The sequence below is a fragment of the Rhinopithecus roxellana genome, chromosome 5, assembly GCF_007565055.1.
Source record: "Rhinopithecus roxellana isolate Shanxi Qingling chromosome 5, ASM756505v1, whole genome shotgun sequence".
NCBI classification, from domain to species: Eukaryota; Metazoa; Chordata; class Mammalia; order Primates; family Cercopithecidae; genus Rhinopithecus; species Rhinopithecus roxellana.
The window spans coordinates 94,311,093-94,331,885 of record NC_044553.1 but is presented as its reverse complement, the minus strand read 5'-3'; the positions used below and the strand labels follow the sequence as shown (position 1 = coordinate 94,331,885).

Below are 20,793 nucleotides of genomic sequence, written 5' to 3'. Positions count from 1 at the left end.
TGCCTCTGACAGTCAAAAGAGTAAAAAGTTATAGTCTAACAAAAGGCAATTGGTTTTTGAATATTTATTTGCCTCCTTCCTCTAATTCCTTTGTTTAATGATACCAGTGTTGGGTATTATTTTTGTTTTCCTGTCAGCTTTACCACTTGTGTCATTCCAGCTGTGTCCCTACAACCACCCCTGCCTTGTGTATCCAGAATGGTCCTGTGCTCACAGTGTGTGCATTTTCATAAATGTTGCTTCTCAGTAGATGCTCATTCTCCTTAACAAAGCAGCAGTAAGTGAATGTACTCATAGGCTGAACCAAAAGATTAGTTGTCTTTTCTCTTTGGTGCATGGAGAATTGAATAAATCTGCAAAATTGTGGACAAACTTTTGGAGCCATCTGTTGGGGTATAACATTCTGGTTCTGTAGCGTCCTCTCTGGGGATGGATCTTCTCCAAAAGCCTTTCAATCCAGGGATCTTCATGTAGCTTTCCTGAATTACATTTGTCCCTCATAATTGTGCCAAACTATAGTATGATGTATGTGTAATACAATTTTTTCTAAGATAAATAGAAGCCAAATAAATACTTTACATAGTTAAAAGCCATCTAAAAAGTAATCTTAGAAGGGAGGATATATCCATTTACTAGTTGCATGACCTGGGGCATGTTAACCTCTCTAATTTCTCACTCTTCTGTAAAATGAGATTAACTTTATGTGGTTGTAGTGAAAATTAAATGAGATAATATGATTTAGTACTTATCAGAGAGCTTGGAGGCATGGTAACATTAGCTATTGTCACAGTCAATGGTAACAGTGATGACTATGCTTGTAATAGTAGTATGAACTGAGTTTCTGCTTATTCACCCATATGCTGACCTGGGATTAATTTCCATTTTCTTGAGTGATGTTGATGTCTGGTTTTCTCAGAACAATAGTGATAATTTCAAGTGTTAAACTGCAGGATATTTCAGAGGCAGAAATAGTAAATTAGGAGGTTCTATTATAGATAAGGGAAGAGACCGAGAAAGTCACTATGCTCAGCACCAGAAGTTGGTAAACGGAGGACTCATTTGGCAAAAGTTGTAGGGCAGTGGTGAACAAAATGTAGTCCGTTGGCTTTTGGGTGGGACCCTGGACCTGATTTCCAGAATTAAGGAACACCCTTATTTATGTTAGGGAAGTCTCCGGTCCAGAGAAAGTCAGCCTGCACTGAATTTTTTTTCCTCTTAGCCACGTGCCCTCCACAGTCCTTCAGCATGCTGCTGACCAGGTGTAGCCCATGGAGGAGCTCACATGAGTGGGTTTGCTTGGCAGGCAGTTGTCAACACCAACTGAAGTCAAGTCTGGAAAGTGGGTATGTGTGAGTTTGGCTACTTTTTAAATAAAATTTAAATTCCACTCTGCTGTCTAGAAAAGGTAGGTGGTTGATGAATATCTTCAGTTTTGAAATAAAAGTATTTTTTGATGAAAACATTGCTGCTGCTGTTGTTTGCAATGGGGGAAAATCCGTTTATAGGACCCTACACAAAAATATTTCATTAAGTAAGCCAATTTTTACAAATAAGTTATTAGGTTGGAGTGAGCCAGATTTACAAATACCCTGTTAAGCCATGAAATTTGCTCAAAGTTGCAGCATTGTAATTCAATAGTGCATTCTAGCTGTGTTATTTCTGAAGTGAGCAAAACAAAACTTCAGTGTCGGGAAGATAATAAAATAACGTTTCAGCACATTTGGAGATAATGTTATTATTAGAAGTCTTAAACCTAATTACCAGAGCAACTATTCTAGGTTCCAATAAATTGACACTCTGAAAATTTCTAAAAGAAAAAACTAACCTCTGATAATTTTCCTCTCAATTCATGAGATAAACTATTGCTTTCTGTTTATTAAATTTTTATTGTGAAAACGTTAAATGTACAAAAAAGTACAGAATATAATAAATACCCATATTTAACAAATGCTAATAACATTTTACCGTATTCACCTCAGATTTTTTTTAAAAAAGAAATAAAACATAAATATAGTTGAAGCCCAAAGGTGACTGCTCTTCTGAAGGTGGTTTTTGTTTCTGTCTTTTACTTATCCATATATTTATAGCCTAACTCCATGTGCATTTATTCCTAAACAATATATGCTATTTCTCCGTTATAACTGCTGTATAGTATTCCATTTTATGAACATGCCACAGTTTAATTATTTTTATCCCCATTAGACCATGCTTGTTTTCAGTTTTTCTTGCTGTTCAAAAAATACTGTGATGAACATGTTTGTGCATATGTTCAAGAGTTTATCTAGAATAGACACCTAAACATGTAGTTACTGAGTTGTTTGATATGAACATTTTCACCTTTAATTGCTCTTCAAAATAGCTATAACTTAAACCTGCAGTGAATTAGTTGTCAGCCATGTGAAGAGTTGATACTGTCTGAGGGAAGGAAACTAATATCTCATTGCTCTGATCAATCATTTTATAAAAGTTTAAATGTTTCCAGTATAAGAAACTGTCATTAAAGTTTTTCAGTTTTTCCCCATAAGTCTCACAAATCAAATTGATGTAAAAATTACTGTAATATAAAGTGCTCATTAAAAACAAAAACTCAAGGTTTAGAAAATGAAAAGTATTCTATTCAAATACATACAAAGCCATACAAAAGTACAAAATATTACAAGTATATTGAGGTCTAGACGAGTGAACCCTACACAGAGCAAACCAAATAAATATTGAGTGAATTGTTCATATTGTTCAAATATTCATATTGTTCATATTGTTCAGATGAACAATTTGCTCAATATTTATTTGGTTTGTTCTGTGTACAGTTTACTCTTCCTTTCATCTAGACCTCTTTGCACCCTGATTTCCAGACCAGGCAAATTGTGTTTCCATCTTTAGCAAGCTCTTGACTGAAACTTGCCATCACTGAACACAGGAAGTTCCTCTGAGGCATTTGCCACTTCCCTGGTTGGTGACTAAAGTGCAGGTGCAGAATCAGCACATCTGTACAAGCAAGCAGATGGACTGTTGCTGAACTCACGCAATCAGCCCCTTCTTCCTCTAGCCAGAGCAACTTTATCTTGAGCATTTCTTTATAAAAATTTTGAGACTCTCTCCTCTTCCTTGATTCCTTTGGATATTCAGAAGTTGAGACTCCTCTTCCTTGATTCCTTTGGATATTCAGAAGTTGAGAGGTCTAACTTGCTGTCTATCCCCCATTCCTAAATTTTGAGCTCATTTCTACAGACAAGTCAATTTGTGGATTTGGGGGTTGTTGATTCCTTAGCCTGTAAATACTTTGTTCTTCACGGAATTGTAAAACCAGTGAAAAATGTGTCTGCTTTGTGGATCCATGTCTCCTTGTGCTTTCTACTACAGGTTGAGTATCCCATATCTGAAACTTTAAAATCTAAAACTTTTAAAGAGAGTGCCAACATGACTCTCGAAAGAAATACTCATTGGAGCATTTTGGATTTAAGATTTTCAGATTTTTGGATTAGGAAAGATGAACAGGTAGGTATACTACAAATACTCCAAAATCTGAAAGAAAAAAATCCAAAATTTGAAACAATTCCAAAATATCCAAGCACTTTAGTTAACCCAAACTTGTATTTCTTTAGTGAGTAACAACCCTTCACTCAAGGTCTTGCATTCCCTGTAACTGAGGAACACCAGGCTGGAAGAGAATGGAAGAGAATGTCCTTGTGTTTGTATTCACTTGTAGTCCAACCATAACAAAAATAAGTTAGCAATATACAGCTGAGAAAAAGTAAGACAGATTGGTTGGACAACCCAATTAATGGGGAGTCATGGAGAGCGTGAGGGTAGTTTGTCCTGTGGAGCTCTCTTTTTCCCTCTCAGGTGGGGGCTAGAGAAGCCACTCCCTCAGCATTCACTCAGGGCTTGTCACTCATGCCCTCATTGGTATTACACAGTGGGAAGAATGCTCCTGTCTTGGCTCCAAGTCCTAGAGGAGACTTGGAACATAAGCTCTGAATGGTAGTCCTGGAGGACAGTGGTTCTTGACTGCCACAGAACAGCAATCTTTGGCCCCCAGGTTATTCTTTTTTCTTTTTTCTTTTATTTTTTGAGATGGAGTCTCACTCTGTCACCCATGCTGGAGTGCAATGGCGTAATCTCGGCTCACTGGAAACTTCACCTTCTGGGTTCATGTAATTATCCTGCCTCAGCCTCCTGAGTAGTTGAGATTACAGGTGTCCACCACCATGCCTGGCAAATTTTTGTATTTTTGGTAGATATGGGGTTTCACCATGTTGGTCAGGCTGGTCTCAAACTCCTGACCTCAGGTGATCCACCCACCTTGGCCTCCCAAAGTGCTAGGACTACAGGTGTGAGCCACCATGCCCAGCCAGCCCCTAAGTTATTCTTAAGCAAGTTCCTTTTAACAGCTGGTGCAGGACAAATTTGGCTGTGTGTCAGTTGCTGAGGTTGGAGTCTGTGACTGTCTTGGAGCCATCCATGGTTGTCACAGAATGCTTATCAATAGTGCTCTGGTGGAACCAAAATTCTAAATGTGACTGTGCAAGGCCCTTTGAACACCTTGCCTGTGCGTGTTGAGGAACAAGGGCATAGCTCCATTTTATTTCCAAAATTCTTCAATCTGCAAGTGCAGAATTTTCACTAGGCATGAAAATGAACTCCTGTAGTGTCCTGTGGAACTCAGAATGAGTTTCTTTAGAGAGTCTGAGCAAATAGTTTCAGTCATCTGAGTAAATAGTCTCTGATGTATATCTCACGTCTGAGAATCCACAAGTAGCTGTTCATTCTGGTTACCACCAGCCCAGTGGTCCCTCGAGGGACATACAGCACAGTAGATGTGCTAGATTGATGCACACCTTTTGTTACAGCATTCCTTAGAACTGTGGCTTCCTGCCCTGGTTAGCAATGGAGTACCAATAACCTCAAGCAAAGCTGGCATAAAGGTTTATTTTGATTGCTAGCTCTGACCAACTGGGGGTGGATTCCCGGAGCACTTTGGGAAACATCCAGAGGTTGTGAATGATCTCAGTAAGAATACGGCCAGGTGTGATGGCTCACGTCTGTAATCCCAGCACTTTGGGAGGCTGAGGCAGGTAGATCAGTTGAGGTCAGGAGTTCGAAACCAGCCTGGCCAGCATGGCGAAAACCCCATCTCTACTAAAAATACAAAAATTAGCTGGGCATGGTGGCGTGTGCCTGTAATCCCAGCTACTCGTGAGGCTGAGGCACGAGAATTGCTTGAACCCAGGAGGCGGAGGAGGTTGAAGTGAGCCAAAATTGCACCACTGTACTCCAGCCCAGGTGACAGAGTGAAACTGTGTCTCTAAAATAAAATAAAATAAGATAAATAGCAGCATCTGCCATGACAGATGGTGGAGAATGTGGCTTATGTGGGAAATATTTGCTATCCTTGTCCTTGAAAGCTCCTCTTGCCACTAGATTATAATCAGATTCAAGTAGCATATTCTTTCCTTTGAGCTTCCCTCTGGTTCTCGGCTGACTCTCCAAGTGGTATGGCCCATACTTTCACAGAAAGACTGCCCCAAGTTCTGCCTGACTTCACCAACTCCAACTCTAGGAGATAGGATTATGAAAGACATCAATATGGAAAGAAATAGCCCCTTTAGAAGGTATATCAAAGAGGAACAAAAACACTTTTCCTGTGTCTTTCCTATATATATTTATTTTTTCACTAATAGCTCCAGCACGCCAAATACTATTGAATCATTTCATTCTTGATGCATTTCAGAATTCCTCCTCTTTGTAGAGTAGGGAGAAGCTTTGAGCTTCTTGTATATTAGAATGTGCAACTAATAATTTGGGATTCTCAAAACTCCTTATACTTTAGGAACCTGGTAACTTGTGGCACTAGAAATGGTTACAGTAGAGTCTACCAAGAATAACCACCCTTAAGTTACAGTCTTAAATTCTGTTATTCTTCAGTGTGGTACAGAGCAACATTGACTTGTGCAGTATCCTTTTATTTGTCCCCATACATAAGGAAAAGCATTTTGTTTTCTCAGTTTCTAAGAGGTACTTCCCTATGTCTCCATATTGAGATGTTTATGATACAGTGGTATCTTCTAACTAGTGCTTTTCTTTCTTTCTTTTGCCACAAATGCTGTCATTAATTCAGGAGTACATTGTAGAGTTTACAATGGTCTAAAATTAGAAATACAGTTCTGACTGTCCTCGGGGTTTGCATCAGCACTTTTTTCTCATTCTGAGGATGCATCCCTGAATGGAATATGCCCTTATGTGCTTACTGTTAACCCCGATTCTCCTTTTAGCTTAATTACTCTTTTCCAAAGGGTCCTCTCTTGTTATAGCCTTGTGTTAAACATTATTTTGCAAATCATAAACACACTTTGATTGTTTTCCCATGGGCTGGTTCCAGAACATCAAAACCTGCTTTATGACATTCTGAAAGGTGGGTTTGGTAGCTACAAATGTGGTAGCAAGATGTGAGGCAGCAAAGGCCATTGACACCACTGATTGAATTTGCACACTACATAAGGGTTTAGCAGTGTGTGTCCAAATACGTTAATTTACAAACCAACTGGACCACATTGTACCTGGGTCCATAGCACTCCATGGTGACACATGTGGATCAAAGATTTGGCTCTTAACAAGCTATGTAGAAATAATTTGTTTTATGTCATTGCACACTGTTGTGTCATAGGCACAGTGCCTGCCTGCAGGGAAATGTGGGGTTGTATCATTTCTGAAAATAATAATTGGAGAATATTTCTTTTTCTTTGCCATGAAACTGAAGGGGAGTTGTCATACAAATTGGTTTCAGATGTTGGAGTTGTACTGCTTGAGAATTTTAGGCTTCAGTCATATGCCATGCTGTGAAGTGCTTTGCCAAAGTAATGACTTGTTAAAATAAATAAAGTAAGTGTCTCATAGTTTGGGAAGTGGACTGTAAAATCTCAGTTCTTAGTTCTAGGTAACGCTTGTGGCTGCTTTCTTAGATATACCAGGTGCACATAAAATGTATTCCCCCACATCCCCTCTAACCACCCCACAACTCCTTGTAAAGTCAGCTGAGGCTTGTTCAGGAAAGAAGGTGTTGGAGCAGAGGGCTCCTGAACTCTTACAGAAATGTGGTGATATTGTTGCTCTTCTGTTTGCTGCTTTTCCCCACAGGGTGACTAGGTCTCTGTAAAGTGGCACTCTTCTCTTGCTTTTCTGGGTGTGTGATTTTGGGGGGAACAAAAATAATAGCTATGTGCTATTTCATTCAGGCCATTCAGAAACTCCGATGATTTTTACCAGTGTAAATAAAGTTTGTGATATATGGAAAATATTAATGTGACATTTTGTGCTATCAGGGAAATGTCTCAAAGGATTTTTCCCAGGGGAGTTCAGGAATGCTGGCACTGTATCTTTACTTTGAAGTTAGAAGATGCATTGGTCAAAACCAGGGCTTAGTAAAAAGGCAGGAGAGTTAACGAACACTTGACTGTTTTTTGTTTTTTGTTTTGTTTAACATGATGAGAGAGTGAAGTATTTAAATAGGCATACTTTTTTGCAGCTATACTTGCAAAGACTTAGAACCTATTGTCGGAGTCAACTTGGGATCTTCTCAGAACCTCTCAACTCTAAAGTTCAGAAATGTGTAAGTCTAGGAACTGCTAAGTCTGTCTCAGGGATCACTCACAAGGAAAGCCGGGAACTTTGTTCTTTTATTCATGTATTCCAACACCCAGAATAGTGCTTAGCTCATTATATAATAGAATTCAATAAATATTTGTTAGATGAGTAAAGGAATGAGAAGGAAAGCAAATGTCATTTTAGATTCCACTCAGCATTGTAGATATGAGCTTAGTGAAAACAGTTCTGCTCCTATCCTGCCCTTGAGAAGCCCTATGATTAGCAGTGTAGTATTAATGCTGCCACAGAGTTTGGCTGTCTACACAAGTATTTAGATTTTAAAATTCTGCCATGTCTTTGGGAGGTTTAGTAGACTGTGTGTTACTCTAACATGGCATCCAGCTCTAGACCAAACTGTTAGGGAGCAGCAGTTGAGTATAGCCTCTTTTCTGGCTGGAGGGTCTAACCTCACTGAGTTCACAGCTTTTTTTTATTTTTATTTTTTATTTTTAATCAATAGTGCAGGAAGACTTAGTCATACCCCAAATACTTAACCAACAAATTCCTGAGGGGGATAGAGGACCAAGTGCTCCCTTCCAAGGGAAATGGAATGGAATGGTCAGGACCTCAGTGGTCTCAAGTTTGAGACTCAGTGATGCACAGATAGAAACCATACCATGCAGCCTAGGCAGGGCAACAGAAATAGAGAGAATTGACGTGTAATGGTCAGAATGGAATAAATGTTCTTGAGCAAGAGCTTTGGGCAAGCCTGGGCATTTAGGTAATTTAGATGCAAGGAGTCTAGAGCAGAGTGTTAGTCATGCAGTGTGGCCTCTGCATTTATACCTTTATAGATTGTGTTTTCTTCAACCAGGAAGTACTAGTCATGCATCTTTTCTTTTGCTAAGCTGCAGTTATAGTGAAATGGAGTAAATATCAGATAGACTAAATATCCTGTCTATAGCACTCTTCAGAGTCATCTCTACTTTTGTCTCAAGCTTCTTTCACAAATCTGTAAATTATTGTTTTAAAAACCTGATAGCACTTCCAATGGTTCTTATCCCTGATAGGCAAATTGAGTCTGATACAATTGACTGTTGCCCTCTTGCCCAGTTTTGCATCTGTTTGTAAACTCTTTCAAATATCATGATGCTTATCATAAGTCTACTCTTTGGGTTCTCCTTTGAACCAGTTGTAACATCTTCCTAGTTCTCTCATTTATTAGCAAGTTTAGTAAAATATTTGACATGGATTCATGCCATGCTTTTAAAAAATTATTCTTTACCAATACAGAATTTTAAACTTAGAGAATTGATAAAGAGGGAGCTGATTCTAAGTGATCTGAAATCCAAGTATATTTTATTTTTGAATATGTGATATGGTAACAAGAGGCTTTCTCTGGGCAAGCGTGGCATTTTTTATTGGCTCAACTAGTCTTTCTACATGCATAAACCAAAGAAAAGGAAGGAGCAGAGCCCTGAGGGTCAGAGGAGGTATCAGGTTTCATATGCATACATGGAAGAAATTCCTATGATATGTGAATGGATGGTTATACAGGAGAATGGCGGAGATAGCAAAAGTCACCTGGAGGTGTGAAAAATAACGCTCTAAAGGGACTTAAACGTCCCTCCAAATTTCTTGACAGCTGGTGAGTCAAGGTCCTACTCATGTAATTTCAATTTTGTTAACTTAGATTTATATTTTAGAGGTAAAGCATCCTCAGTCTTATAATGAGAAAACCCATTTTGCTATTTAGTTTATGACCAACTTTGTTAAAATATGTATACTTAATAAAGCAAGGACTATACATGTTTCCCTCCACTCAATATGACGTGTCTTTTATTCTAAGTCATAAATGTTATCTGTGAGATAATGTTATCAGGAGAGTGAGAGCTTGTTCTGTTCTTCTTGGAGAGACATTTTGGATAGAAATCTTCCCTCTCAGTAGAGTTTGTATAGAACTGTGAATACTAATACAAATATGTGAAAATAGTCCTTTTATAGGAGCTTAGTTATGTTTGTTAAAGTTATCCCTGCAAATAATGGACATGAGGGTATGATGAATTTATGGAAAATTTGAGATTTGTTTATTAATTGAGGAAGATAAACTTGTGTTATACAGCCAGTAGAGAATTTCTGGCTTGTAAAAGGGAAGATTTGGGAAGGATATAATCACTTTATTCAAGTTGTTTAAATATTTGCTGGGTCATTGTTCATAGGAGAGATTAGACTTATTCTATGCAGTTCCCAAGGACCAAACTAAGGCCAACAAGTGCTTGAAGTTACAAGGAGACATCTGTCAATTCAGTGTCGGGTGAATTTTTTCACAGTTCGTGAGAGTGCTAGTCCCAGAAGATTGTGGACCTCTGGAAGCCTTCTCAAGAGCAGATGATGGATCACCTGCTGGTAACCTTATAAGGGACCCCTGTGAGAGGAAACTCAGCCCAGGTTGTCTCTAAGGTCAAAGACCAGTTGTATAATCCTATGATGGCTTTGCTTAAAAATATGCATATGTTTTATTAAAACATTAGGAATAATGGAGAAAGTTTACTCTTTCTTCCATGATTTCTCCTGCTACATGTGAAAGCCACTGTTATTGCAAGTCATCATTCAGTCTTTCCAGAAAAATGACTGACATTCTGAGGCTTAGGAGGAGGTGTTGGATTTCCTGGCAGATGAAGAAGCCACTGTTCTGTAATCATTCTTTGTGTGGGCCCAACCGGATTTTGGCAACAGACATACTTGATATATAATTGTGGTAGTAGCCAAAAAATGTAACCAGGATTGGCAGTCCAGGGACCACATGGCTATCTTGGAATGTGACAACACAGGAATTATTTTCTGAAACCAATTGCCCTTCTTTTGGCGAACTTCAGATATAGAATATAGTTTTGCCCACCACCAGGGGTTAAAGTTAGGTATTGGAGGGAGTGAGGAAAGCAAGTCTCCAAACTCCAAGTTTTAAATCTCCTACTACTTTTTTGCCCCAAAAAGCAAGAGTAAGATGGAAAGAGTTGGGGGCAAATGTCAGGATTTAAAGAACCTAATGATGCTATGCTGTTTTCAAAAAGTAGGATTAAATATAGATTCAAGGAGCAGTGAGCTTGGCAAGAAGGTACACTTCACAGGCATGGTAGGTCACTGCTTCTCTAGAAAAAGTTCAGGTTACTGGGCCAATTCCAAACACTTTATGAGCTTATCTTAATTTATAGCTGCAGCTTGATGCATGAAAAATAGTTGGTAACCAAGTTAGGATTTTGATATAATCCAGCCCTCTTGAGAGCCAAGCTTAATCTAGCTCACAGGGGTTGACAAACTATGGCCCATGGGGTTATTTGGCCAGTCACTTGTTTTTGTAAAGAAAGTGTTATTGAAATGTGGCATTGCCTGTTCATTCAAGTGTTCTCTGTGGCTGATTTCGTACTACACAATGGCAGAGTTGAATAGTTACAACAGATTGTGTGGTCTGCAAAGCCTAAAATATTTCCTGTCTGGCTCTTTACAGGAAAAGTTTGCGACCCTTGGTTGTTTCAGATTGTTCCACACTTTATCATAGCCATCTTCGAGAAGATGCTGTTTATACTGTTATGAGCCAGAGGGGGAAGTTAGCAGAAATTATTAGCAAGGCCTCCCACAAATATTTTTACATCTTTCATCCTCTCTGCTCCTCTTTCCCTGTTGCTTAGACCTGGTCTCATGTTGGCACCTGTTCTCTAACATAAGAGTTCTTTTAGATGCCACACATCATGGAGACATAACCTAACAGAATAAACTATTTTGGCCTATCTGCTCTTTTCTGCCTAGGTTTCTTTATAAATTTTAGGGGTAAAGTGAATTTACTTAATGTTTGTTGTATTCATTAGTGTATGGGATTGGACTGGTGTTTACCTAGAATAGTAGCGACATATTTTTTCTTTCTTTTTTTTTTTTTGAAACAAGGTCTCACTCTGTTGCCCAGGCTGGAGTACAGTGGTGCGATCTTGGCTCACTGCAACCTCCACCTTCCAGTTCAAGCGATTCTCATGCCTCAGCCTCCTGAGTAGCTGGGATTACAGGCATGTGCCGCCATGCCCAGCTAATTTTTGTTTGTTTGTTTGTTTAGTAGAGATGGGGTTTCACCATTTGGCCAGGCTTGTATCGAACTCCTGGCCTCAAGTGATCCACCCACTTCAGTCTCCCAAAGTGCTGGGATTACAGGTGTGAGCCACCTGTGCCTGACCAGTAGTGACTAATTAATAAACAAGGTGACTATTTTGCTTATTAACAATGGATAGAATTTTTTCATTCTATGTATGATTACAGTTCACTTGAAATTTCTAAAAGCATGTTCTTTGCAAAGAGAACAGATTTTTATTAGCAATTATTTGCCTTTCCCCTGTAATGAAAATGATCACAGTAATATTTACTTTGTGTCATACCGAAACAATACTCCTGCTGTTGACATTTGTTTGGTTAAGCCTTAGTATATCTCCACTATATTTGAGATGATGGTATTGTTATACATTGCTAGAAGAGTTTCAGCCAGTCTAGACAGTTAAAGAGTGTGTCTTTCTTCCTTGACAGATATTATCTAAGAACCTCCTCGATTCGTAACAGCACACATAGAGATTTATGGCTTTAGCTGGCCAAATGAATGTTGCTTCAGCCTGTGATTTGTGGTCTAGTGAACAACCGCAGAGCATGTCCTTTACAATTGATTGACCTTTTGCATAGCTTATTTCGGGCCTTACTAAGAGCATCTTAAACTGAAAAAAAAAAAAAAATTCTCTGACATACATACTTTTATATTATTATTTGGGAAATGACCTTATTAAGAAAGTGTCCTGTGCTAACTTCAGAAGAAGTTACTCTTCTTTAAAGACTTAATTTTCTAACTGTATTTTGAGTCTCACTTATATCAATGGAAGACTTCAGCTGCTACCAAGAAATTGTCACACAAATTTCTAAGTATATGAGCGTAGATATTTTGAACATTTTAGCATGCTTTGGGTATACAAATCTTGTCCCAAATCAGAGATTCTCTCTCTGCATAAACAGCTGATATTGAGGTTATGGTGAGTTTTAAAAATAGAAATCCAGTAAGAGAAGACAATTAGTAGAGAAATGGTTTAAATTATTTGCTGTGGGAAGTGGAGGGGTGCCCCAGGAGTGGAGGACAGAGACATTCCAGATGCCAAAGGGTCTTGATGCATTCCATGTCACCCTGAACATCAGACAGACGAAAGCTGTTGTCCTGACAGTACATAATGCTTTAGGACTTAACTTCTATTTTAATTGTAAAAATAGTGTATGTTCTTGGTAAAATAAAAATTTACATTATATAGAAGTTTACAAGTTTGAAAAAAAAAAAAAAAAAAACCTTCTGCTATCCAGAGGTAACCATTGTTAAGTTTTTTAAATATTTCTGGAAATGTTTGTGTGTAGTGTATACATATTTTTCCCTATAGATGGGAAAGATGATATTCTGAAACATTGTCTCCCCAACAATATATTTACTTGTCTTTTCTTTATTGTGTGTGAGGATAGGATCTTGCTATGTCACCCTGGCTGGTGAACTCCTAAGCTCGAGCAGTCCTCCCACCTCAGCCTCCTGAGTAGCTAGGGCTACAGGCCTGTGTCAACAAGCCTGGCTAATTGTTTTATTTATTTATTTATTTTGGAGAGATGAAGTCTTGCTGTGTTGCCCAGGCTGATCTTGAACTCCTGGCCTCAAGTGATCCTCCCACCTTAGCCTCCCAAAGTGCCTGGATTACAGGTGTGAGCCACTGCACCTAGCCCCTCTCTGTATGTATTTGTTCCCCTTTGTATCATTTGTTAATTCAAACAGTGCTGTAGTGAAAAATTTTCGTGATTATATATCTGTGCAAGTGTGAACATGTAATTATAGGCTAAATTCCTGAAAGTAAACTTACAGGGGCAAAGGCTATATGGATTTTAAATGTGAACAATTACTACCAAAATTTACTTCCAAACTGGTTGCTGTAATTTTTACAGTCCCAGTTACAAGGATACTGAATGGCCATAACTGGAGACTCTGGAACAGTATCATTATTGTCAGAGCTAGCATTTATTGAGCGTGTTTTGTGTATACTCTTCCCAGTGCTTGCTTTATTTGTAGTAACTTTTTAAGTTCTCACAAAGATGCTATGAGGAGGCAGGCACCTATTTCACAGGTAAGGAAGCTAAAACTGAGTCACAAAGAGGTTACTTAAGAGTCACACAGCTAGTGAGTAACTAAGGGTTCAAATGCTATTGGTGGTGAAAGAAGTGTATCACAGTCATCTTGGAGGTGATAGAGATGATAGTGAAGTCCCAGAAATAGCTGTGAATGTCTACCTCAGTAAGAAGGAGAACTAAGAGACAATGTAAAATTTATTCTTATGGGCAAAATGATGTTGAGAAAAATAATGCATCCTTGTACATTTAAAGAGGATGAGAGAGGATCTCTTAGAATTTTTTACTAGCTACTGACCAGAAATTTGGAATGAAAAATGTGCTATTTGGAAATGAGGTGAAACTAGAAAGACTGTGTATTTCTTTATCTTTTAAAAGAGTTGGATGTTTAAAAAAACAAAAGTTAGTGTTCTTTAAGGCACTTTGTACTGTACAAGTTCTCTTTTCTGGCGAAGGGCTCTCCCATTCACAGAATTTGGGATAATAGGAGCAAAGTATACAATCTAGAACAGAAGTTAAAACAGTAGTGAGTGCAGGCTGAGAGCAAGAAGTGTCAAGGTGAATTGCATCCAGCAGGAAATCTTGTCCATGAATATTGTCTTATAGGTGTCTATCAACCTCCTAAGGTAAAAAGAAGAGTTGGATTAGAGAAATAATAAAATTAATGTTCAGATCCCCCCTCTCCTCTCCTCCTGCCAGAGAACAATTGCATTCATCTCCTTCTGGCCTATGTTTCTACAGAGCTACAGACTCTTAACGCCTCACAAAGGAGGAGGAGAGAGTTTTGGTTCAGAGACGGGAGTTTCACATGGCTCCTGCAGCACATATCTGTATGCAGGGACCAGTATTGCACAGTGAAAACTGGAGATACATTGCCCAAATTCAGAACTTTGAGGATCACATTAGTACATTTACAAGAAACATTCACATACTTTAGCTTGTTTGGTTTTCTCAGCACTGAGGCATGTGAAATAAAAATGAAGCCTTCTTCCCCTTATTTTGATGACAGTATCTACGTGCACTGTTAATCTATTTGCATTATTAGAACATTTCCAAACTGTAGACTTCTCTCTATGTACCAGTCTTCAGTTTCAAGAATGATCTCTCTTCTGTAACTGTTAAATATTAAGCTTACAACAGACAGGCTCTTGTGGGACCTCAGACATGCGACTTGATTTTGTTTTAGTTTTGGAAATTTGCCCTACTTTGGGGGAATGGAGAGATCTGGCACCTTCTACTTCGTTTTATAGGTTCAAATACCATTGAATATCACTGTGAGTTTTGGCTTGTTAAATACATTGGTAAGAGTGGGATTTTGCTAATTTTAATACTCCCTTTTAAGAGGAAAGAAGGGTTTAACATTTATACTACCACTATAGCTATTTTATTAACATGTTAAAGTATAATCAAGGCCTGTTTCTAAAAACTCATCAGATTTCCTAAATGTTTTGAAACTATGGGAGTGTAATCCAGTCTAACTTCAAAGCCTCTGCTGTAGCCTTAGTCCCCATCATCTGGCTTGTTCAATCTCCAGATGAAATTCACACAACTGCCTGAGTTGAGGTATCAGTTACTGCCAGCTTTTAAGGCACTGTAAGCGACTTTGCCCCCTTGTTGTGACTGCTTAAAAAATAGTTTTGAAATTACATTTCTTTTATTCCACCTGTGTAGACCTGTCTGGAAAGATTTGCTTACAGAAAGTGTTTTTTCGAGGCACAGTATAGGACTGAAATTAAATGCCCCACCTTGAAACCACTCTACTGAGGGTTGGGATTCTGACATCAGGATATAGAGCTCTACTAAAAGAGATGTTAAAACATAGGAGGTAGTCACTACTTCATTATGAGACAGCAGCTGCGTGTACATGGCACAGCATCTTCTCCACTGGGATGGGATATCGATTGTCCTCAGGTGCTCTTTGAATGTGAAGCTAAAGAACCAAAATTTTCCTTTTCAGGTCTGTTTGATCACACAAGTAACTCACAGCCACATAGATGTGCAAACATGCATAGAAATCCCTGACCGCAGTGCCATCTTCTGCTGGGCTCAGTGTTCAGGTGGAGCAGAGGCCACAGCCAACTGATAACTGATTTTTTTGTTGTTGTTTTTGAGATTCGGCTTCAGGTTGGCATAGATCTCCCATCCACAGAAGCCCTGGGGAGCTTAGGGACTGGCTCCAGGTCACCCTGCTCTGTAAGAGGCAAGGCTAGCTGGGACGGTTTAGGAATTGGTGCCTGAGTACTTTGGGTTTCAGTTCTTTTCCACTCAGAGGGCACTACCTTTTCTATCAAAACTCCTAAGCTGTCACAGCATGAGGGCTGCGCCTCGGACTAATGTGAGTTCATTTTACTACCTTCCATTCAGTGTCAGGCTTTCTTCTTCTACCTCTTCATCTGAAGCAGTACTTACTTTTTGCTACATCAAATGAAACCCTTCTTCAAGTTTTTACTGCCTGCTGGAGTCTGAATACACTAACGGGAAAAGTTTGGTTAATAACTGGCTGAATCCTATGGTCACCTTTAAGGCAAGTTTCCTTCTCTCATGGATTCCATCCAGGTGTGTAGTCTTAACAGTACTGTCCAGTGTGACATAGCCCCTGAAGGAAAACAACTTTACACCACTTAAATTCTTCTTGATCCACGCTTCAGAAAACGTCCCCTTGTTACACCTAACTCACACTTCAGCATTCTTTGTGGAAATTGAGGTGGGAAGACCACCCTAGTCAAGTAGGCAGTCCGATCATTTAAAGCCAACATTTAAAAATAAATATGTCGTACCTTTGTGTCTTCTCAAGGCTTGAGTGGGTCATTGTCTGGGTGCTCTGGAAGTCGGATGTGTTTCTAGGTGCTGTGTGTGTATGTTGGGTGGTATGTCACTTTTTTTCCCCCTTTTTAGGACCAAGAAGAAAACAAGGGAGCTACAAGTTGGCCTGAATTCTACATTGATCAGCTCAATTCCATGGCTGCTGTAAGTAGACTTTTATGTTCTTTGACACATCATTTAAAATGCAAGTATAGTACAAAGTACACAGTTGCACAATAAATTCGATTGAGTATGACCTACCAAATGTCAGTACCTTTCCAAACTCCATCCTAAACATTCCATGCTGGGGAAAGGAAAGAGGGTAGGAGAGATACCTGGCAAAGTGATTTTTCCAGTATGTTTTAAATAAAATCAGCACACACTAAAATATAATTGAGTTTAATGTTGTAAGTGAAAATGTAGTCTGAAATCTGGCTTGTGTTCAACTTTAACTTGCAATTGCTCTTACCAGTCACTTGCAGCTTGGTTATGGCAACACTATTTTAAAAGTTAATACCATTTTAAAATAATATGATTAAGCGATTTTTTTTACTATATTCCTCCCATTCTCTTTCTTACTGAGAACTTGGTTATTTCCTGGCTTCTTGATTTTACAGGGGACCAAGTACTCTTTTACTCATATAATAGGTCAGGAATTCATGAAGTAAGTGATTTAATGAAAAGGCATCATAATGGTAGTGCTGAGATATCCTTGGAAAGTCTTTAGTACATGAATTGTTGGTTCAGTAATTGCTTAATATATATTCTCAATGCCTAAAATATGAATTCTAAGTGCATGGATGTCTGTGATGTCAGCATTGCCAGCAGCTTGAGGGACACCTATTCATCACAGCTAAAATTCACAGCAGAAAATAAGTCATCGACCTTTGAGCCTTAGTAGCTTAAATCCCATCCCTGCTGATAAGATTTAGAGGTTGCCCACAGTAGAATGCAGTCTTTGTCTCAGTGGGCACACTCATGATTTTAAGAGTCAGTCTGTTATATTCATGTTTATAACATGCAAGTAGATGATAGCTTCGAGAATACTTTCTTCTACCTCCTTCCTGCCTTCCCTTTTTATGGAGAATAAATTTCTTATCACTCAAAACAAGCATTTTAAATGGTCTCATAACATTTTCCTGCCTGCTGGAATAGTTAAAAACTGATTAGAATATGTGAGTCGTTCACACGTTTCCTAAACTTTTAGAGGTCTTGACTTTTAGTAACTTCCTCTTTTTTGGCTTTTTTCTTAGAAGATGCTTCTTCTGTTGTCATACAATGAATAATAAACAGCCTGGTTAATATATATATGTATATATAAAAATTGTAGAAGAAACTACATAAGTTTTTCCCCAAGGGTTTCTAATCTAAAAGCATAGCAGAAATGGACAGAAAATAACCACCAAATCCTTCTTATTCAAGGCATCTCACACAATGCCAAAGATGAGAAAAGGGTGATCTCAGCATTTGTGTGAATATGCCAACAGAACATGAGATTTGTGATGACCACCAGGGATTTTCTATGCATCTGCCTAAGCAATAATAATTTGGAGCCATTTATATTTCCTGCATATAAAGGCTATTTTCTGAATTCTTGCTCCTGGCTGTTAGGAAAAAAAGAATTGTTTCTCTTTCTAATTAAATCTGCATTGTTTGTTATCTAACAAGAGAAGTTGCTTGTTTGTTAATGAATTCCCTTCTATAAATGGGGAAATACTACGTTCTATGTGGATTTTTCCTTTCTTAAAGTATAGGACAGTTAGATTAATTTGTCCTTTAGTGACTTAACCCCTGCCTTGTCTGGAGTAGACTTGGCTCATTTGTGTGCTACAGGGTCCGTGATGTGCCAACATGTGGCCCTTCTTTAAGAGCCTCCTCTCTCCTCCATCCAGCTCCTTGGACAATTCTTTGCCACATTCTTGAGTGATCTACATTTTAACTGCTGTGTGTTTGGTTCCTAATCCAAAATCCTTCCCAAGAGCACCACAAGTCTATTAAATTGTCAGTGACTTTGTTACACTTTTTGTGTCAAACACCTAAGAAAGCTTTCTAATGTTCCTTTTAGGACTGAGCCAGCATCTTCCCAGGGTCAAAGGTAAAAGGCATTAATGGTCCATGAATTAATGAGGCCTCAAAATTCCTGCATACTTCAGGAAATAAGGAGATCTGATGAGACCAGAAACCCTATGCTGGGTTTTCTGTTTTTCTCAACATTCTAATTGCCACCACCGCCTTGCATACATAGTTCTGGCTAATCACTATGATGTCTGTACTGGAGAATTCTTGATAACACACAGCAGAAGTCCTGAAATATTGTACCTGGGGCCATGGAAAGGCACACAAGTCCTCCAAATCCTTTCATGGCCCAGCAGCTAGACTCTGGTTCTCTGCTTAGGGCATTCTTGAAGGAGTGTTTGTCCACATTGTCATCACCCATTGTCTGCAGAATCAGCAGCAACTACTACATGACAAGCAGGGTAACAGGCACTTTATATGTTGTTTGAGGTCCCACCAGCATCCTATGCTGTAAATGCTATTTATAAACAAGGAGTCTGAGACTCCAGAAAGGTTACCTTGCCCAAGGTTATCTAATTAGGAGGTGGTCATCTAATTGGGAATTTAAACCTATCTGTCTGAGCCCAAAGACTCCTTTCCAGTTTGCCTCTCACTAATTCAGTTTTTGAAACCCTGTGGCATGTGAAAGAGGCCTGGTTATCCCACCTTCTCCCCACCCCCAGGCCTAGCAAGGCTGACTTTTCTGAGATGGTACAGGCATCTGTTTTCTTTAATGCCTTAAGAGTCTGATAAACAGTCCAGGTTGAGAACTGCAGCACTTACTAGTCTGTGAAGCCAGCCTTTTGTGGAACAAGTTCAATTACTTTATGTAATCCTCATTACAAGAATGCTTTGTTCTTTAAAGGACCCCTGAGTGATCTGTTGACTTTTAAAGAGTGAAAAATAGTATAATAAAGGAGTGCGACCTAACATCTAGAAGGACCTCGGCTTTCTTTATATGTGGCTTCTCCATGCTTTTTCAAGGAAGAAGACTGTGAGGTGAAGTTCAGTATGCTTAGTGGGCTGGCTTATTGATTTCCCACCAAAGAAACTATTCAAATGGGAGCTAAGTTCCAGACTCCCAGCAGGAATGACTTCTGGGCCACATTTGTGCATCTCTGTCAGACCTGCGTGTTCCAATGTACACCTCAGCAGCTTTGACAGAAAGACCCTCTGCAAGGATGCACTTTGTCCTTTGTCTGCTTCTCATATGAGCACGTGTTTAGTAAGTGCATAGAGCATTCAAAGAAGCCTCCACAAGGCCTGTACATACTAGATATTTGGCATAGTAGTCATCTTCAGAAATGTAGGCATCTCCCTTATCTACTAAAAGCTGCAAATTAAACCTTCTTCCTAAATGTGAGGCTTGAAAGCTTTAAATTTTGTATAAATTATTTTATTTTGAAAAGTCACATTTAGAACATCAACTTCAGCTACATATCCTGAGTTGTCTCACCACAATAAATATAACCTCAGAACCAAATCTGAACATAGAAAATGTATCACACATAGAAAATATATCACACATAGAAAATGTTGTAGTCTCTTCTGTTTTGAGAGAAAGGTTATATTCCTTACACAGTATTGGGAAAGGAAGTTCCAATTTAATTTTCTTTGACATTTCATAAATCTCCCAACTCTAGCATGGAGAAGCTTAATATAGACTGCTGCTATTCATATGTTCCGCCCTCTCCAAGATTTTTAAAAGGATAAATACATGCAGTTTTATTTGTACTAGTGATCCACAGTAAAATGTGTAGTCATTAATTTGGGGATAGTTTTGTGTCATTAAGCTTAGCAACAAGGAATGATCTTCATAAAAGGCTTGGTTCTGAGCTACAGATTCAAGTGATTTCATAAGAGTCCAAATGAGTTCAGTTGTATCATTGGAGATTAAATGTTCTTGGCTGGATTTGTGTGAATTTTCCAGGGGATGGGTCTCTGGGAGCTTTGGGAGAATTCATTGGCTGTCTCTGCACCCAGCTTCCTTCCTCACCATCCTCTGGTTACAGCTGTCCATGAGCATCACCAGCAAGAGGACAACTTTACAGAAACAATAACAAGATTTTTTTTTTTTTTTTTTTTTTTTTTTTGAGACGGAGTCTCACTCTGTCGCCCGGGCTGGAGTGCAGTGGCCAGATCTCAGCTCACTGCAAGCTCCGCCTCCCAGGTTCACACCAT

General features: G+C 38.9%; 1 protein-coding gene across 3 annotated transcripts in view; it reads left to right on the top strand.

Moving 5' to 3' along the window:
* The window catches only part of DAAM1 (dishevelled associated activator of morphogenesis 1), a 182,864-nt gene that overhangs the window by 109,752 nt on the left and 52,319 nt on the right, over positions 1-20,793 (top strand). For all 3 annotated transcript variants that reach the window (XM_010376028.2, XM_030930783.1, XM_030930784.1), the window contains exon 4: positions 16,651-16,722. In XM_010376028.2, the coding sequence (XP_010374330.1) occupies positions 16,651-16,722 (72 nt within the window). The remainder of the gene's footprint in view (positions 1-16,650; positions 16,723-20,793) is intronic.